Source organism: Pelodiscus sinensis, chromosome Z (genome assembly GCF_052426305.1).
Source record: "Pelodiscus sinensis isolate ZL-2025 chromosome Z, ASM5242630v1, whole genome shotgun sequence".
Lineage (NCBI taxonomy): Eukaryota > Metazoa > Chordata > Testudines > Trionychidae > Pelodiscus > Pelodiscus sinensis.
The window spans coordinates 28999222-29017842 of NC_143085.1; the positions used below are offsets into that span (position 1 = coordinate 28999222).

The 18621-nt window shown below is 45.7% G+C and overlaps 1 protein-coding gene across 3 annotated transcripts in view; it reads right to left on the reverse strand.

The window, feature by feature from the left end:
* Positions 1–18621, reverse strand: part of RILPL1 (Rab interacting lysosomal protein like 1) — a 52058-nt gene that overhangs the window by 19880 nt on the left and 13557 nt on the right. The window contains exons 1-3 of one of the 3 annotated variants that reach the window (XM_075898541.2): positions 18262–18395; positions 14469–14587; positions 13619–13837 (exon numbers count right to left, since the gene is read on the reverse strand). In XM_075898541.2, coding sequence (XP_075754656.1) covers positions 13619–13837; positions 14469–14585 — 336 coding nt within the window. In that variant the 5' untranslated portion in view covers positions 14586–14587; positions 18262–18395. Of the gene's footprint in view, positions 1–13618; positions 13838–14468; positions 14591–18261; positions 18396–18621 lie in introns of those variants that run through there. The other 2 variants (XM_089775333.1, XM_075898542.2) reach the window with 2 other exon arrangements.

The following is an 18621-nucleotide window of genomic DNA, read 5'->3' on the forward strand; positions in this document are numbered from 1 at the left end:
GACTGTATTTTGGAACGTGACAGCATGCTTTCTTGGAAGTTTATACAGCAGCAGGAAATAACTGGTCCTGAGGCAAGGGGAGGGGAGGGGAAAACTCTCACATCTCAGCCCTCCCTCCCCCGGCTTTCCTTTGCACAACAGTCTCACAAACACATTTGGATGCCTGCCTCTGTGCTCACTAGCAGGAGCATTCCACCTGAATAATTGGCTCTGTGTCCCAGAGCAAGTCAGCACAGCATGCAGCCTGCCCCAAACAGCACTCTGAAATTGGATATGCACATGCTTGAAGGGCAGACATCCAAGTTCAAAATAAGGAGCTAAGGGAACCTGAAGGATTATGGGCCATTTCCAGAGGCCAGTCAGAACAGTGTTACAGGCCAGTGTCCACACTGGCACCAGAGCGTTGTATCCAGAGCACAGCTAGTGCTACACCTTTTGTCAAGGTGGTTTACCTAGAGCTCAGCGACTGTGGATTTAGTGCATGGTCAGTGCCTTTCCAGTGTGGTTACTTCAGAAGTTACAGGGTGGGGGCTGATTTAATCCGCAGTAACTTGCCAGTGTAGACTTGGACTTAGAGATGCAATCAAATCATCCATCTCTGCTCTTAACACTGATCAGATCCTCTATTACAAGAGCTATAAACATTAGAGAAGTGCTACATAGAAAGCCAACTCCTGCTTCATTGCTCAGGATTAATAAGATCTCCAGCAAGAATAATTCAATGGTAGGAGACTGCAGCATTCCTTACTGTGCTGGAAACTGCTGGAAGCTAAAATACAAGGGGATCTTTGGGGGTTTTAGGCTCTAAGATGGAGTGAGCCCTCTTTATTTCAGCTCCTCCGATGGGAGGAGTCCCAAGTGGGAGTCAACAGCGAGTAGGCCCTAAATCTTGAGGCCAATCATTAGTGCCCTGTCCAGTAGAATTAGGTTTTCTGCTTTACTTATGCAGAAGCCTGTATTTTCAGAAGTGACTAATGATTTGGGGGTTCCAACATTTTTGGACATCCAACCTGAGAAATCTCTAAAGGGACCTGATTTAGGTGGTCTGAGTGTTTCAGAGAATCAGGCCCCTCTAAAAACCCCAAAACAAACACTAAGTCTTTTTTTTTTTTTAAATGCAGGGTCTACATTTAACAAATTGAGGAAAGCAGGCCCTTTGCAAAATATAGTTAATCAAGCGTAGATATTTTAAAATAAATGACTCCTGATGCGTGGTTTGCTGAGTGTATTTCCAATCATAAAAAGATGCTCCTTTAGAAGATGTTTGAAGTTTCTCTGAATAGGTAATAACCTACTATTTTACTGTGGAGGCAGGAAAAGGGAATAAGGGAATTTGTGTGCGGCCATCTTGGTCTTGTTAACAAGAGAGCAAGAGTCAGGCTAAGTTTGTGGCCTGACAACGCGAGATCTGTAATTAGACGCTGCCTTCGCCTCTCGCCTCCATAAGATAAGGATAGAATGCTGACTCTGGTAGGGACCTTGAGATAAGGAGCATCTGGGTGGAACTAAATAACTGTTAGCCATTGGTGTTTGTAATGGGAAGGAGACTAATTGTTATTATATTTAATAGACAGTATATAAACTGCTTCATAATTGCTTGTATTCGAAGATCTGCCTCGGGGGGGGGGGGAGGGGGCTTCCCCCCTGTCTGAACCAGTTTTTCCCTTGCTGCAGCTCGTAATAAAACTGCCTCTGGCTACTTGTTGCTTACAAACACAGAGTGAGGACAATGTTTTCTTCCACATTACTAATGCCCTCGCTCAAGTCACACCTCTCTGGTATAAACACTAGGGAACCCAAACAACTGTAAAGAAGAGATCTACAGATCTGTGTGGAGTATCCCATATTCCCTGTAGGAATCAGAAGGATTGGATTTTTTAGTAGATCAGTTACTCCAATTATTCTTCTATATAATAGTTACATACAAAATTCACTCAAAGTTAGGAGATTTCTCCAGTTTTGATCCTGGATCTTGCAGATGTTCTGCTTCTTGTATCCTAATCTCTGAAGAACATGGGCCCTAATCTACGCAGCTGGTGTCTCATGCCTCTGTGAAGTCCTATCAAATTCAACAAGATTCTGCGCAGATCTGTTTGCAGGGCTGCACCGCAGAAGAGAAGAAAGCCATCATACAGTTGTATTCAATGACATGGGTTGACCATATAAGATATATGGAGAACATAAAATTGTGTTGGGCCTGTGTGCTTGAAATCAGGATGCTCTGAAGCAACTGAGAACCCTACGAGATCTGGGAAACTTCCAGGTATAAAATAGAAGTTGGAACGGAGCATGCAGTAAAGTATAACTGAAACGCAATAATGGTTGCAAGAGCTAAAGGGGCACCAGCACATTGAAACTGCATCACTGAATGGGCTGAGACACATGATTTCCATATTTGGACCGGATGAAGACACAAGCTCGCCTCCCCACAACTGGGATTTTAAGGAAGAGTACCAAGGCAGTCCAAGAATTTCCTGGCTGTCACAGGAGTCTGTCCAGCGGCATGAAGACTCCTAACTAGGTATCTTCTGTTCAAAATATAGCCTCCTAAATAGATATGTTGCTTTCAACACTCCCTGAACAAAGCAGATCAGGATCTCATTTCCCAGAGAAAGCTCTAAGTAAGATGCACCCATTTAGGGCCAATATAATAAAAACTATTGAGAACTTCTGTACTGCTATATACTAAATCTTCAGGTTTAACACTGAATTGATTGCAAAGATGCCACAAAGTAGGTCAGTATAAATTAATTATTTCTGTTTCAGGAACAAGAAACTAGGTCTACACTGTGCACCTTACAGTGGCACACCTGTGTTGCTGCAGAAGTCCCACCATAAGGTATGCAGTGTAGCTCTTCTTTGTTGGCAGGAGAGAGCTCTCCTTACGACAAAATAAAATCACCCCCAACAAAATGCAGTAGCTTTGTCAGAGAGAGCATCTTCTGCCACTAAAGTACTGCACACCAGTGCTCTATATCTGTAAAACATTTATTAGTCGGGGCATTTATTTTCCTCCACATCCCAGACCGACAAAAGTTTTACCAGCAAAAGTGCAGTGCAGACCTAGCTTTGGGTAAAAGAGTAAGTGACTTGCTCACAGAGCGATCATGTAGAGAGGATTAGAATTGAGGAATTCCTGGCTCCAGTCTCATATTCTCCTCCAAATTGCATGTCAGTCAGATAGGCTATACATAGTATTAGGAGTACAGTCTCCAGTAGAGTTAGTTACAAAATTAAATCCAAACTTTTTTTGCAGAAAGTTTCATATATTAAAATCTTCTAACTACTTCTAGTTCCTAAAAATATCCTGTGGCTTTAATTGGCATTAAACTCATGTAACAATTGAGGAAAATCACTGGTTTCTAAAGCCCTCTCTTTAGTTAGGAAACCTATGAGTAATACAAGTTGGTTATCAATTTTTCCTCTGAAAAGCACAACAGAGTGAGATTGATTAGAGTGAGGGATAGGTCAATAGCAGACACATACCTCTGAAAGTAGATATTCTGTGTTAGGATTATTATCTACATTGGGGAGAGTAAGATACATCCTGCAGGCCAGATCCGGCCCACCAAGCCACTGGATCTGGCCCCAGGGCTGCTCTATCAGAACCCTCAAGCAGAGAGCAGTCCCATACCACTTGACGTGGCTGACTGCTCCATGTGGCTCTCTACTCTGGGCACCATAGAGGGAAAGGGGAGGCTTTACATAAAGCAGCCAGTGGGAACGGACTGTGTTTGCTGGGTTCAGGGGCAGCACGTGAAGCATCCCCCTTCCCTTTCGGGTGCCTGGAGCACAGAGCCACTGGGAGCAATCATTCATTTTGAGCAGCTTGGGAATGAGGCAAGCAGTGAATCTGCCTTAGGGTCCTGCTGGGCTGCTGGCCAGGAACTGCCTAGGTAAGTACCTCCCAGACACAGCCTGCCCCTGGCAACTCCTGTTATTCCTTCCTCAACTCCCTGCCCCAGATCACCATCTTCTTCTGCTCCAGGTCACTATCCAAATTCTGTACCTCCTCCCCTTCTTTCCCTAGGTCTCAACTCCCTCCCAGGGCCTGCACCCGCTTCTGCCCCCTGTCCCCTTCAAGTCCCTGCATCCCAAGTCCCTGGTCACAACCCCCTCCTTCACCCAAACTCCCTCTCAGACCCCACACCCTCTGCTTCACCCCAGTTCCCTACCTTGAATTCCCTTCTGCACCCAGCCTCCATCCCAGACCAGAACCCTCCCCATAGAAAAGTGCAGTTCTTGGCCACTTGCCAAATTCTTGGAATGGCCCTCCATTAAAAATTATTGCCCACCCCTGTTTTACATGCTCCTAACTGACAGTGCCATTTTTTAGCAGGCCAGGAAATATGTAGCCTAGGGCTTCTATCCTCTAGACCAGGGGTGTCCAAACTTTTTTCAAAGAGGGCCAGATTTGATGAAGTGAACATGCGTGAGGGCCGACCATTTTGCCTGACATTCTTTGAACCATTAAAATTAAATGCAAATTAACTATTTTATGCAAAGTTTATTGCAAACGGCAAACGACATAACACCAACTATACATGTTGTGTCCAAATATATTTATAACTGATTTAGACCAACTGACATTAACTGAGATTTTACAATGTATTCATCTCAATTGAAAAAAAAACTTGCCTACACTAATGTGAAGGGTGAAACTGAGATCTGGACTGCAGTACATAGGCTAGGTCTGGTTCAAAGGCAGTCCCTGATCTCAGCAGCTGCGGAGTCCGTCCCTGATCTCAGCAGCTGCGGAGTCCGTCCCTGCACTCTCAGCCCCAAGGTAGAGGGCTTGCAGGGTCAGAGGTGGGCGGAGAGCGCAGGGCACGCTGGCCTCACGGCGGCCCGGGGGCAGGGCGAACCCGTAGCCAAGCGGGGGAGCGGGGCTGCGGACGTGCCCTACATGGTGGACTTTAGGACCGCAGCGGCCGCCATGTACGGCGGCGGCACGGCCGGAAGCGGCGCCAGTCAGAGGAGCGCCGGGGAGCCAGGAGAGGGGGAGGAAGCGGGGGCTGTCCCTGCACTCTCAGCCCCAAAGCGGAGTGCAGGGGCAGGGTTTGGGACCGCGGCGGCCTGAAGCGGCGCGCTGAGCGCGCCAGTTAAAAAAAGCACCGGGGAGCCGGGAGAAGCGGGGGGGCCGTATTAAATCCGACCGCGGGCCGCATTTGGCCCGCGGGCCGGACTTTGGACATGCCTGCTCTAGACGCTTAACTTTATGTACCTGAGTAGTGCTATACAGTTCAATGGGATTTCTCATGTACTTAAAAGTTCAGCATACATGCACCTGTTTGTAGGATTAGGATCAAAGTCTCCTAAGTCCGAACTGTGGTTGTTAGTGATGGAAACAGAACATTCTCACCATTTGGAGGGAAGAGGTCTAGTAGTTGGAATAGGGAATAAGAAGTCAGGAGTCCTGGATTCCATTTCTACCTCTTGCTCTAACTCAGGGTATGTCTACACAGCAATATTATTTCAAAATAACTTAGTCCATGTCAACACAGCAGGCAGTTATTTCAAAATTACACTGAAATACTGTCAAGCTGGAGGACTTCTTAGTCTGACTCCTGTAACCCTCATTGTATGAGGAATAAGGGAAGTCAGAGGAAGAGTGCTCTATTTCAAAATAAGTGCTGAGTAGATGCTCCCAATTTCAAAATGAGCTACGCAATTGATGTAGCTCAGTTTGCATAGCTTATTTCGAGTTCAACCCTGCTGTGTAGATGCACTCTCATTGTGTAACTGTGATCTACAGAATGGCTTTTCCAGTAGGGGTCTCTAGTTTTGGGTACCTGATTTTAGACACCAAGGGTATGATTATTTACAGGTCCCAAAGTCTCACAAACTTCACTTGGGAATTGTGGGTGTTCAGAACTTCACAGGAAAAAAGAGGCCCTAAGCAACTAATTTCAGGGACTCAAGTACTGGCGCATCCAAACACAATTCACTTTTGACAATATAAGCCTGTCTATCTCCAGCTCACTCATCAACATAATAACCTTCACCCATTTCCCAGGGCTATGGGAAGGGTTCGTTAATGGACACATTTGCAGAAGTGCAAACTGTTGCTGCAAAATATTTAATTTTCCCAGCAAGGATGGAATAGCCACTTGAATGCTGGCTTGTCTCTGTTTATCAGAGCCTTGGATTCCATTAGGTTTCCTTATTGCACCCTAATGACATAATACAGTTAGCATGGAACACAAAGTGTTCCAAGGAAATCATAATGTAAATGCTTTTCCATACAACCACACCCATGTTGGCCACCTTCATAATTTCTGAGCCCATCTCAATTCTGCTTCCTTCCCACCCCATTCCCCAGACAAGTCATCTTGTTCATGCCTCATCTAAGTCAGCAGAGAATGACGTGCACAGAGCCAATGCAACAAGTTTACTCAGACCAAGCCAACATATCTAGTGCTATTTCCAGAGCAGACAGTTATTCCAGCTTTCTGCTTGCCACTGCAATTACTGCAGAACCTTCGTCCCAGCAGAAAGAATGGGGAATGACTGCAATTAGAAGAGATGCCACTGCCATGAAACTGATGAGTTACAGCAATGAGAAGAAAGCATCCTTTCTCTCCAGAGACTGAAGATACTTTCATGCTGGCTGGCTCAGAGCCAAGGCTGCAGAGTCCTGTTTACAAAGCTGGGTCTCCCAGCTGAATTAACAACAATGTAGTCATCTCATAGACTATTAGTACCAAGCTCATTCAATTCATTAGTAAAACACTGACCGTCACTGTCATTTTTCGTGGGGCCAGAACACCCTAAACATTCTCACATGCCCTGTTTTCCTCTGTTTTCTCACTTATTTTCCTAACTACTTCCCCCCTGCTTCCAGTTTCTCCCTCTCTGGCTGCAATCTTCTTCTAAGGCATTTACACCATGCTTGTGACCCTGACATTTCTTTGCCTCCTTGGAGGGGATGCTAATATTTTAGCTAGCATTAGACACTAAATAGGAAAATTCTTTAGAATACTGGTGATCAGGTTGCTTTAGACTAAGGACAACTGAAAACAATGGTGGTCCTTTGTACATGTCCCCTCCCAGCCTGGCTCTACCCTACAGCAAATGGAGAATTTCATTATATGGCAAGTTCCATAAGGGCATCATTAAGGAGACAAGATAAAAGTACATTTGCTCTAATGGGATGAATGTTGCTGCTTGGTTCTTCTCCCCCCTGCCCCGTACATCTGTTTTTTAATTCCTCTGTGCACATGCATGTGGGACTTCACCTTGATTCAGAATTACTCTCCTCTCATTATCTGTGCCCCCTCTCCATTACTCTAATTTCACCTGGTCACTTTGTAGTTTGGTGCTTTGCATGTTTCTGCGAAGACCTGATCACAAGCTCAAATGTACTTTCTATGAGCATCTGTGCTAGCACCACTTCATTGCACAAATGTCAATAGGAAGCTAACACATGAATTGGGTCAATGCAAGTTCATTTAAAACATGCATATAAATATTTGCAGATTAGTTTGGTAGAATTAGCCCTAGTCTGGTTTCGATAGGTGGTTAAACAATACCATAACCACTTTAAGGACTCAGTCTTGCTTCCATTAGCAATGATGCAGGATCACAGCCTCTCTTCCTTTTTATGGATTTGTAACCAACTCTGCACATTGTTCATTCATGCTTTAATTCTGAACATTCACAATTATTCAGCTGTTAGAGAAATGATGTGCCAACAAAAAAAAAAGACAGAAAAAGCTCTCATTAATCCTTAGAATGCTGGCATCCTCCAAACTTTCAATGAAATGAATGAGACATTCACTGGAATAAAATGATTATTATATGCAGGTAACTGTCAAAAGTCACAGTGAGCTTCAGTCATGTTATGGTCAATTTGTATTTTTATATAATATGCAAAGTTATGATCATTATGCTTCATGTTATAAGACAGTCACCCACTGGGTGTCAGGAAAAAGATTTTTCCTGAAGTGCTGTTCAGTTAGGAACTTACTATATAGTTTTCATGCATGTCTAGTACAAAGATTTTAACAGCAAGAATTTGGGATGAGGACACCATTAACAACTGGCAAAAAACGCTGTTAGTTTTTCAGGTCATCCCAAACAACAAGTACTGCTAAAATATATACCTCTCCACTCCATCTCTCTCTAATCTCTTCAAATACTGCTTTGGGAATGTGACAGTGAGCTTTACAGTGGTTCTTCTTTAATTGGAACTATATTTTGTATTTCTATGCCTGGAACTCCAGGTGCTGTGTGTCCAGGAGACCCCTGTACAAGGCTCAGATTAAGCTACAAAAACCTCTAAGAAAGACCTGTAGTAACAATTCTGTGCAGAATAATGTGACAACTTTGAGTCAGTAGCTCAAGTCCTGTCAGAACTAGAAGCACTGTAAATAGAGGTATCTCCTTTCTCATTGGTATAAAGCTCAGAACAGGATTGGTCCGAGTCTTTGGCAGGGGAAGCCTTAAAAAAAAAAAAAAAAAAAAAAAAAAAAAAGCACAATAAAATGAATATGGAAATGGTTATCTTGACAAGCTGTTATTTGTAAACGACAGCTGGAGCAAGCCGCTGAGATATTTAGAGAGTAGGAAATATTCCCAGGAGGATTGGATTAGTGGACAGAGTGCAGATGAGGCAGTCAGAGATGCATGATATATTTATCTCCTGGAGATCATCTCCCTGTATTTGTGTTTATGCTGTGCTCAACGCATACTCACAATAACAGACATTCTTTTATTCTCTATTTGTGATCTCCCAGAGATTTAACTTGTTTATCTGTCAGAAGTGACCATTTCCATTTGTGGGTTCAAGACACAGTGGCTCTGTCCTGATGTAAGCACAAGTGGCAGGTGAGTTTACACCAGGCCTGTAACCTCTCCAAGAGTGCAAAAGGTCAAATGCTTGGATGTGTTTATAAACTTTTCACTGCAGGACAGCCTCTCTCTCCAGCCCAGCACCTGGAAAGGTGTTTGCTCTTTAACTCATTTCAGAGGCTGTGTGCTATCTGCTGAGTTTTTTCTAACACACCACACAATAGATTAAGCAGGAAGCAAGCCAAGGAACAACAGATCTAAATGAACATTAAGGTATCAGGTATATAAAAATGCAGGCAGATAATACGCATCAGGGATCTCTCATACATTTTCAGTTTACAGGGATCTCTATACTAGGGTTGTAAAATCCGGTTTAATTGGTTAACGGATTAAACATAATGTTTAGCCAGTTAACAGATTAAAGAGAGAGTGCCAGGCTGGAGTGCCCCCCACCATTGCAAGTCAGGGTGCTCCAGCCCAGCCTGCTATGCTCCCAGGCCCACTGTGGATAGGGACTACTCCAGCCCCCTACTGGTTAACCAGTAACCATCTCCCATTAAGGATGATGCTTATCAGTTAGTCTCTCTCATCCCTACGGCCTATACCAGAAATTAAAATAGTTTATGGTAAGTGCTCTGCTAGTTATGTTACAGTAGCATAGACCCCACAACAAAGATTGGGACCCCACTGTACAAGATGTTCTATAGCGGTCCAAACTGCTTATTTAATTGTTAAAATTTACTGAGAGAAATCCTTCCTCCTCAAATTCGTAGCAAGCAGGTACAAATTAACTTTGAAAAGATGTGTTAACAGCCATGTGCATAGTAAATTCAGGAGGTATGTCTGAAGTGGTTTTAGTTAATTATAAAATCTACATAATGACAAAACTGTTGGTTTCTCCTCAGCCACTGTTGTTAAATAACTGTTCAGATGGGATTTCTACTCTAATGCAGAGGGGTAACTATTCTATGTTCAACTTTAGTGGCAGTGAGCGTAATAAATAGACTGCTCTTCTGTTGGGTAATAAAACTCTTAATGGCCATTATCAGGAGTGCAAGATTCATCTGTTTGCACCATTTGGATACTGAAAAGTGAAACCACACATGACATTCGTGCCTACAAAGACAAATGTGAAGCTCCCAGATAGGGTACTCACAGAGCCCAACAACAATAAAGCTGCCCTAAGTCAAAGGGCTCTAATACCCTGTGCTTCTAATCTGGGACATAAATGGTCATCCACATTACATATGTAAACCAAATCTTCCAGGCCTGCCTCTCACTCATATAACTGAGCTGTAGACAACTTAAGTGATTTGCCCAAGGTCACCAAGAAATCTGTAATACAGGAAACAGCATCCAAGTAATCTAACTCTCAGATCTGTACCTTAGCCACAGCTTCTCTTGTCCCCCTTTACACCAGTGGTCTCCAACCTTTTTACACTCAATATCACTTTTTAAATATGAGGGCAAGTCAAGATCTACCCCAGCCCTTCCCCAAGATCCCACCCTTTCCTTGAGGCTCCATCCTTTGCTCACTGGGTTGAGACAGGAGGTGCGGGCTCGGGGGTGGGAATGAGGGATTTGGGTTGGGTAGGAGGTGAGAGGTGCAAGCTCTAGGAGGGAATATGGGTGCAGCAGGAAGTGGAGAAGGGGGTGCTGGTTCACGTAGGGGTCTCCAGGCTGATGAGTGTTGGGGACAGATGAAGAGTTAGGGTGCTGAGCAAGCTGAAGGCTTGTGGAGATGGGGGTGCAGGAATTTGGGTTGGCATGTCTGAGGGACTCAGGGCAGTGGGGTCTGGGTCTATGATGGGCTCAAAATGCAGATTTGCAATGTGGATGGTGCAGGAGTGTTGTGGTACAAGACTGAGGATGTGGGGGATGCAGGGGTTTGGGAATATGAGGGGCTGAAGGCAGGGGATTCAGGTGTAGGAGAGGCTCAGGGTTGGGGAGTAAGGGGGTGCAAAATGGGGGCTTGTTGACCAGGCTTCATTTTTAAATAAAACGTTATGTCAAAACACAAAAAAGGTTTCAACTGTGTCTTTGCTTATGGGAGGGGCGGTGAACCTGTTTTGAGTCAGAGGCCACTTATCCATGGGAGGGGAGGGGAAAATCAGTCAAGGACCTCCCAAGCGAGAAGCAAAAACCAACCTCTCCAAAACCCCACCCTGACTGATATGGCCCCAACTGAGACACCTCACTCCCCTGGCACTCCAGCCCCATGGCAGGAGAGGTAGGTAGGACTGAGGTTCAAGGCCTCAGGCCAGATTAACTGTTCTAGAGTTCCAGGGTTAGTGAATTTTGTGGGGCCCTCAGACTGTGGGGTGGGGCCAAAAATGAGGGGTCCAGTGTGCAAGGCAGAGCTGACAGTGAGTGGGATAGGCACAGGGTACAGAATCTGGGTGGGAGGCAGGGGGCAGGTGTCTGGACGGGATGGAGGGGGCAAGAGCAGGCTGCTGGTGGATTTCTAGCCAGGGGAGAAGGGGCAGGAGCAGCTCAGCTGGTCCCCGAGGGTCTCCAGGGGCAAGTATCTCAGGCAGGATTTGCAAGCAGCACTGGAAGAAACACATGTGCCACTCCTTTAAGAATTCCAGCTGCTCAAAGTCCAGATCCTCCACTGCCATGTTAGTTCCCCCATCCCCCGACCCTGCCTCCCTGGCCAGACACTTGCCGGGCGGATAAGGAAGCATGTGCACTGCTGTGAGGAGGGGAGAAGCAGCACACATGCACTTCCTAACAAGTTGGATCTGGCGTGGATCCTCAGGACTCTCCCCCTGCAGCAAATCAGTGCTGGCTCCAATTTTGCAAGGGATAGGAGGCTGTAGCACCAGCGCAGATGCCTCATTATTTACCTGTGCTTCCACAGGTACAGCCATTTGCAACTCCCATAGGTGGGAACGATGAGCCATGACCAATGGGCACTGCAAGCAGCCGTAGTTATGGAGGCTCAGGTAAATAAATCACCAGCAACCTGCGGGGAGCTAACAGTGAACTACCACCTCCAGTTTATTACCCTGCGCACACGTTCACAAAAAGATGGACCAATAGAAAGTTCCTTCCCAAAGAGGAATTGTTTTAAGACCTCTGGAGGGGGGAAAAAGCTGTAGAATAGAAGTTAGAGAATGGATACTAGAAGTCATCCATAACAGTATATAGCACTTCTGCTTACTTACCACATATGCTGTAACTTACAGGAGATCTTTAATTCACTCAAATTTAATTTACTGTAGATTTTCAAGACAGTAACTTTCAGGCTGCTTATGAAGATGGATCCAGGAAATCTGGGCAGTGATAACTGATGCTGCTTTATACAGTGCTGTCATTATAGGAACTAGGTGTGGGGGAAACCAAAAACGCCAGATCTTAACACCTCCCACAAAAGTCAGAGCCACAAATATTGTTGGAGAAAAGCCTGGGCCACAAAGAAATTGAAATCTCTGTCAAAGTGAAATTCAGGGGCCAGAACTGAAAGCCCTTTCCATTTCCATAGCACCTTTCACTCCAATACACATGAGAGTCACACAGCACCTCTGATGCGGGATATAGGAAAGATGCCTTCTCTGACACACTATGCAAAAGTAAAGTGGATGTGGAAAAGAAATTTTAGCCAAGGATCCCTACATCTTAGATGTCCTGTTCCTAATGAGGCCCACTTCGGTGAAATAGGCCAGAGATAGGGAAATATTGGCCCACAGGCTGGATCCTGTTCTCTAGGATTAGCCTGTTCTCCAGGCCCCCATTACAACATATATTTACTTGCGCTTCCACAGGTGGAGGTGATCACAGTGCCCATTAGCCATGGATTGCTGTTCCAAGCAAATGAGAACTATGGGAACCAATGTCTTGGTCCATGCTGCTTCCTGCCACTCCCATAGGCTAGCAACAGTGATTCACAGCCAACAGGAGATGCAAGTGCCCTTATCTCCCAACTGCCACCTTTTAATTGCCCATACCTGGACTAAATATAGGTGTCAATATCAGTAACCAGCTTCTCTTCCTGTTGTACTTTCATGCCCACATACAAGCCCTGGAGCCCCAACATTTCCTCCCACTATGAAGGACAGATGGAGCAGGCTGAATTCCATGAACAGCAACGTATCTATAAAATGAAGAAACCTGAACATAGGGACTTTCACTGTTACAATGCCATCAACATTCCACCAACCAGTCACCTGTGGGACCACTTAGAATTTACAGATGCACAGACATGGTGAAGATTAAAATCTCAGAAGTCACTGCACTTTGGAACATTAAATATTTTAGAACAGGGGTGGGACTAAGGCTGTTAAATTGTGTTTAATCGGCTAATCAAATAGTTGATCGGGGAAACTGCAGAGCCGCCACAGAGTTAGTTCCCTGACTCGGGAGCTAACCCTGCTGCGGCTCTGCCTTTAAATATAGTAAGACCCGGACAACTCTTAGTACATTTAAAAGGCAGAGATGCAGCAGGGAACCGGGCATGAGCTGGGACTCAGTCTCTTGCAGTGCCTTTGCCACCCCTGCCCACCCCAGCAGAGATGGTGCTTGGGGGAAACCAGCTTTTAAGCCGGTTCCCCCAAGCACTAGCTCCTGCTCTCCACTCCCTTGCTGCCTCTGACAGAAGCAGCAACGGGGGCAGAGAAGCAACCAGTTGAGTAGAGACTCAACCTCCTGATAAGCTTAGGCTTATCGTGTAGTCCACTACTCCACTAGTGGCTTACATCCCTAGAAAAAACAAACAAACAAACAAATACACAGACACAAAACAGCACAAATACTGGTTGCCTTGAATATTAACCAACAGTGACTACAGGAGTCACTTGCCCAGGAAGAATCAAGTGCCTCTTACCTTTATTTCTTCTCCATTTTGGCTGTGCTCTTTCTGTAGCTTCTCTCTTAGCTTCCCAAGCTCTGCCCTCAAAGTGCCTATCTCCTGTTCCTTGGTTTGCAGACATGCTTGCAATTCCACCTTCTGCTCAATTAGCGCTTTCCCTTGAGCCTCCACTACTGTGATTCTGTGCCGAAGGTCATGATTAATTTTCATTAGCCTGTTCTGCTGTTGTTGCAGCTGCCATAAAGTGACACAATAAGTTTGCCTCCATTAAACCATGGTACATTAAATCACAAGTATTAAATTACAGAACTGGAAATACGTTCCTGTTGTAGTTATCTTGAAAGATCTCCTTTATTTCAGAGGAATTTTTAACTACGTAATCATCTGTGAAAGGACATGTGGTTTCACTGACTGTTTGTAGGGAGCAAGTATCTGAATCACAAATATCACCTCAGTCAGGCTTCAGGCTCAGAAGAGAAAAGCAAAACCTAGTGAGGCGTGCAGCCTTCTCTCCTCCAGAGCTGATTCCTCCAAGCGCGAGGCTGGCCTACGTGCACTGTGTGAAAGAGTTTGCACCACTTAAGTGGTGACTTTCTAAAGTTTTTAGGGGAGTTAGGTGCCCAATAGGAGTTGGGAACCTTTGGGCCAGTGAAAAGTCTGCTCCCTCATCATTTTCAGTTTCTAACTAGGTCTTTTCCACACTCAGAAGAGGGTTTGGTACCTGCTCTGAAGAGCTCATGATTTTTTTTACCTCTTCTACAGATACACAGAAGACATTGTACTTCAGGGATAATAATCTGTCCATCCTTCACAAGCACGAAACTGATTTGAAATTTGTCACAAACATGAAGCAGGAAATACTTACAGCCTCCACATCCTCATTTTTCAGTCCCAGTTCCCGGTCCTTGGCTCTGATCTCATCCCTTTGTTTATCTACCACTTCCTTTAGCTTCTTCATTACTTGCCTCTCCCTCTCGGACATTCCTGGTTTAAACAAATTAACACAAATTAAAAAATAAACTAAGAACAACTATGACATCAGTGGTAAACTTTTTGGGAAGGCACTGGACATAGTAGGATTCAGCCAGCAATTCAGGGAGAGCTTGTCACCTTGGATAAAGAAAGACTGGTTATTCAGCTTGTTTGCATTTCATCCATGAATCCCACATATTTTCTATGCACATCACAGGTGCAGACAAGAGAGTTTTATAATGATTTATGTAATAGTTTAATGGATAGTGTGAAAATAAATGTTACATAACTGTAACTGTGCTGGCCGCTCTTGTCTGGTAAGCATCAAGCAGACTGCATGTGTCTGTATCTGACATTAAAGCAGAAAGATGTGACCCAGCATGGGCACACTGTTGCATTTAGGAGTACAGTAAACTTCCGATAATCCGGCACCTTTAGGACCCGGGGGTGCCGGATTATCAGATATGCTGGACTATCAGAAGGGGGGGCTATGAGGGGTCTGGAGTGGGGTGGGAGGGGATGCCACCCCAGACCCCTCATAGCCCCCCCTTACGATAGTCCGGCTCTGCCCCAGGAGTCCCTGATTCAGCCACTGCTGGTCAGTATCAGCAGCAGCTGAATCGGGGATGCCTGCAATAGAGCAGCTGGGGTGCTGCCGGGTTGGTCCCGCAGCGCCGAGGGGCGGCGCTACAGCACCAACCCAGCAGCACTCCAGCTGCTCTTGGGGACGCCTGGGACAGAGCAGCTGGGGTACTCCCCGGATGGTCCCGTAGCGCTGCCCTTCAGGGCTGCGGGACCAACCCGGCAGGACCCCAGCTGCTCTTGGGGCAGAGCAGCTGGAGTGCTGCTGGGTTGGTCCCGCAGCGCCAAAGGACAGCGTTGCGGGACCAACCCGGCAGGACCCCAGCTGCTCTGTCCCAGGGGTCCCCGATTCAGCCGCTGCTGAAACAGATCAGCAGCTGATTCCAGGAAGCCCCAGGCAGAGCTGTTGTTTTATTAAGAAAATATGATGAATGATTAAAAGTTTGTACTCTCAGAAGCTCTGTATTGGAAATAGATGGATACCTTACTAAGGCAATTGTAGCCCTTTTCCCATGTGACAATTATGTAGTTCCTGGAGAAGGGAAGTGGATGAGTGTGAAATATGAGTGTTTGGCGAAAGATAACTTGAAGACTCAGCAGTTTCAGAGTCAAGGTGGTCAAAGAAAGGGGAGAAGAAGCTGGAAGACTCAGGGGCACCAAGGTACCATAAATTGGGCAGGACAAATAGACAGACCTTGGTGTTAGGAGCAAGCACCCCTTGACAGATAAGACAGCCTTGGAATAACACCGGGAAGGAGGCAGTAGGATTGCCAGATGGTTTCAACAAAAATACCGGACACACTTGACATTACATCACAACCTATATTACATCTTATTTAGAAAATACCAAACATTTATATTTTCTTATTTATATTTTCTCAATTTGTTTCCCTAACAGAAAGCTTAAATACTAGACTGTCCAGTTCAAAACAGGACACATGGCAACCCTAGAAGGCACCAACATGCTGATATCAGAAGACAAAGAAAAAACAACTTCCAGATAAACAGAACTAGCAGTGACTGAATAAGAACGGACAAGCAAAATGTATAGACCTGAATGGGAGAAAAGTCCTATAAAAGATACAGTGGCTTGCACGAACCTCTAGGTCTTGTCAAGATCGGAGCATCAGTCTGGTTGGAGAGAAGCCCCTGCTCCTTCCCCTCTCCTTTCACTCCCCTGGCCAGTGAGTTAATGTAACAAACCGGTAACTTTAAGCAATGATAATACAGGGTGTGTGGGGGTATGTGAGATACACTTTTATAAGGGGTGTTACTTAATGAAGAAAATAGATTCTCTCTGGAGTGGGAAATGATATTTTGCATTGGCAAGATCTATTCTTGTTTTCTACACCTGCGAGTAGGGCCTGAACTAACATTCTGCATCTCCATTTCAAGTTTCCTTGATCCTGCAGTCCAAAGTCAGAGCAAATTTGCCAGGAGTTTAACCTCAGTTAAGATTATGCCATATAAATATATCTTTTCCTATTATGACTCCCTCTCTCATCCCATTACAGAGATTCAGATGTAAAGTGACCATACTAAGATGGGGAAAAAGATAGAATTGTCTTATAAAGCATGTTTGAGTGTTGTCAAAGATTTCACCATCAATAATGCTTAAAGAGTAACAAGGGATTAAATTAACCCGTAGTATGACCAACAATTCATGAAGATAATATCAGAATCATGAAACTAGAAACTCTTCCCCCATATACCATCAGTATGGAGAGAAAATAGAGCACCCAATGACTACTGTTGTGGGAAGTATAGCAATCCCGAGAGCAATAGTAAATTGTCCTGCTAAGTAACTGAGCGTTTAAACTGTTGAGGTTAAAAATTCATTACAATTGCTTCACCATTAATAATCATCATGCAACCTATAGGGAGACCCGTGGTCTGATATTTTTAATAGATCAAGTACACATTGCACCTCTAAAATCTGGGATTTTCTAGTCCAGATTCAGCCGCTGTTGAAACTGACCAGCAGCAGCTGAATCGGACACGCCTCGGGCAGAGCAGCTGGGGTGCTGCTGGGTTGGTCCCGCAGCGCCGCTCTTCAGCGCTACTGGACCAGCCCGGCAGCACCCCAGCTGCTCTGCCCCGGGCTTCCTGGAATCAGCCGCTGATCAGTTTCAACAGCGGCTGACTTGGGGACACCAGGGGCAGAGCTGTTGGGGTGCTGCTGGGTTGGTCCAGTAGCGCCGCACGTCAGCGCTGTGGGACCAACCCAGCAGCCCCCCAGCTGCTCTACCCCAGGCGTCGGTGATAAAAGCCTGGTCTGCTGGGGGGGGAGGCGGGGCGCAACTAATGCGCCCCCCCCCCCCAGCAGACCAGAGAGACGCGGAGCGGCTTTTCTCGCCATGGAGGACGCGGGCGGCGGGACTGCGGCGCGTCTCGGCGGTCCCGCCGCCCGCGGCGAGAAAAGCCACCCCACGTCTCTCTGGTCTGCTGGGGGGGGGACGCACTAGCTCCACGTCTCCCTGGTCTGCTGGGGGGGAAGCGCCCCCCACGCCGCCAGAGGCAGCGACAGTGGGGGAAGCACCCCGCACTAGCAGGGTCCCTCCTCCCCCCAGTTCGTAACTAGGGGTCCGACTTAAGTCAGACCAACATAACCCGGGGACTGCCTGTACTCAATGAGCTTTTTAGTTTTTAAGACTGCCACTGCACATTGAGCAGATGTCAGGGAACTAGCCACAAGGATTCCAAGGTCTCTTTCATGAGTGGAAACAGCTATTTTAGACCCTATCATATTTTCCATGCGTATTACTTTGCACTAAATTTCACCTTCCTGTGTGTGGCCCAATCACCCAATTTTGTGAAACCCCTTTGTAACTCACAAAGTCAATTTTGGATTAGTCCCTGCTCACCCCATTTCAAGAACATTTAGAAGCTTAACACAGATATCCAAACACAAATCCTAGCAGCACAATACGCATCCCTACTCTTTCCCTCCTCCTCTTATTTTTAAGGGGAGTACCCAGCAATGTTTTCATGACCATCTAAAGATCCTTGAGTTACTTGAATGCCCAGCCTTTTGTTGTTCTTAATTACCCTGCTTCCCTTTTTTATAATAAACTCCCTACCCCAAAGGTGAAGCTCAAACTCACTTGCAATTAAGAACTACCTCCAGAGCCAAGGCATGCAGCTCTAAACAGACCTTACTATTAAATCCAGGGATTCCATCTTCAGAAGGATGCTACTATCCCCACAGCCCTTATTTAAAAACCCTGCTCAGAAGAGCACTGATTTTCACAGTACCCTGCAAGCAGGCACACCTGAAAGAAACAAATGGGTGACAGAGAATAATTCCACTGCCATGCAGGCAATCTGCCTTTGACTACCAGTTTTTCTGTAGTGTGCAATTTGGAACAAGTGCAGCTTCCTAAGGAGATGCAAAAGCACAGGGCTGCAGAGCGGGAGAGTAAATGATTCCCATGTGCTACTGCAAAACAGATTAGGAACTTATA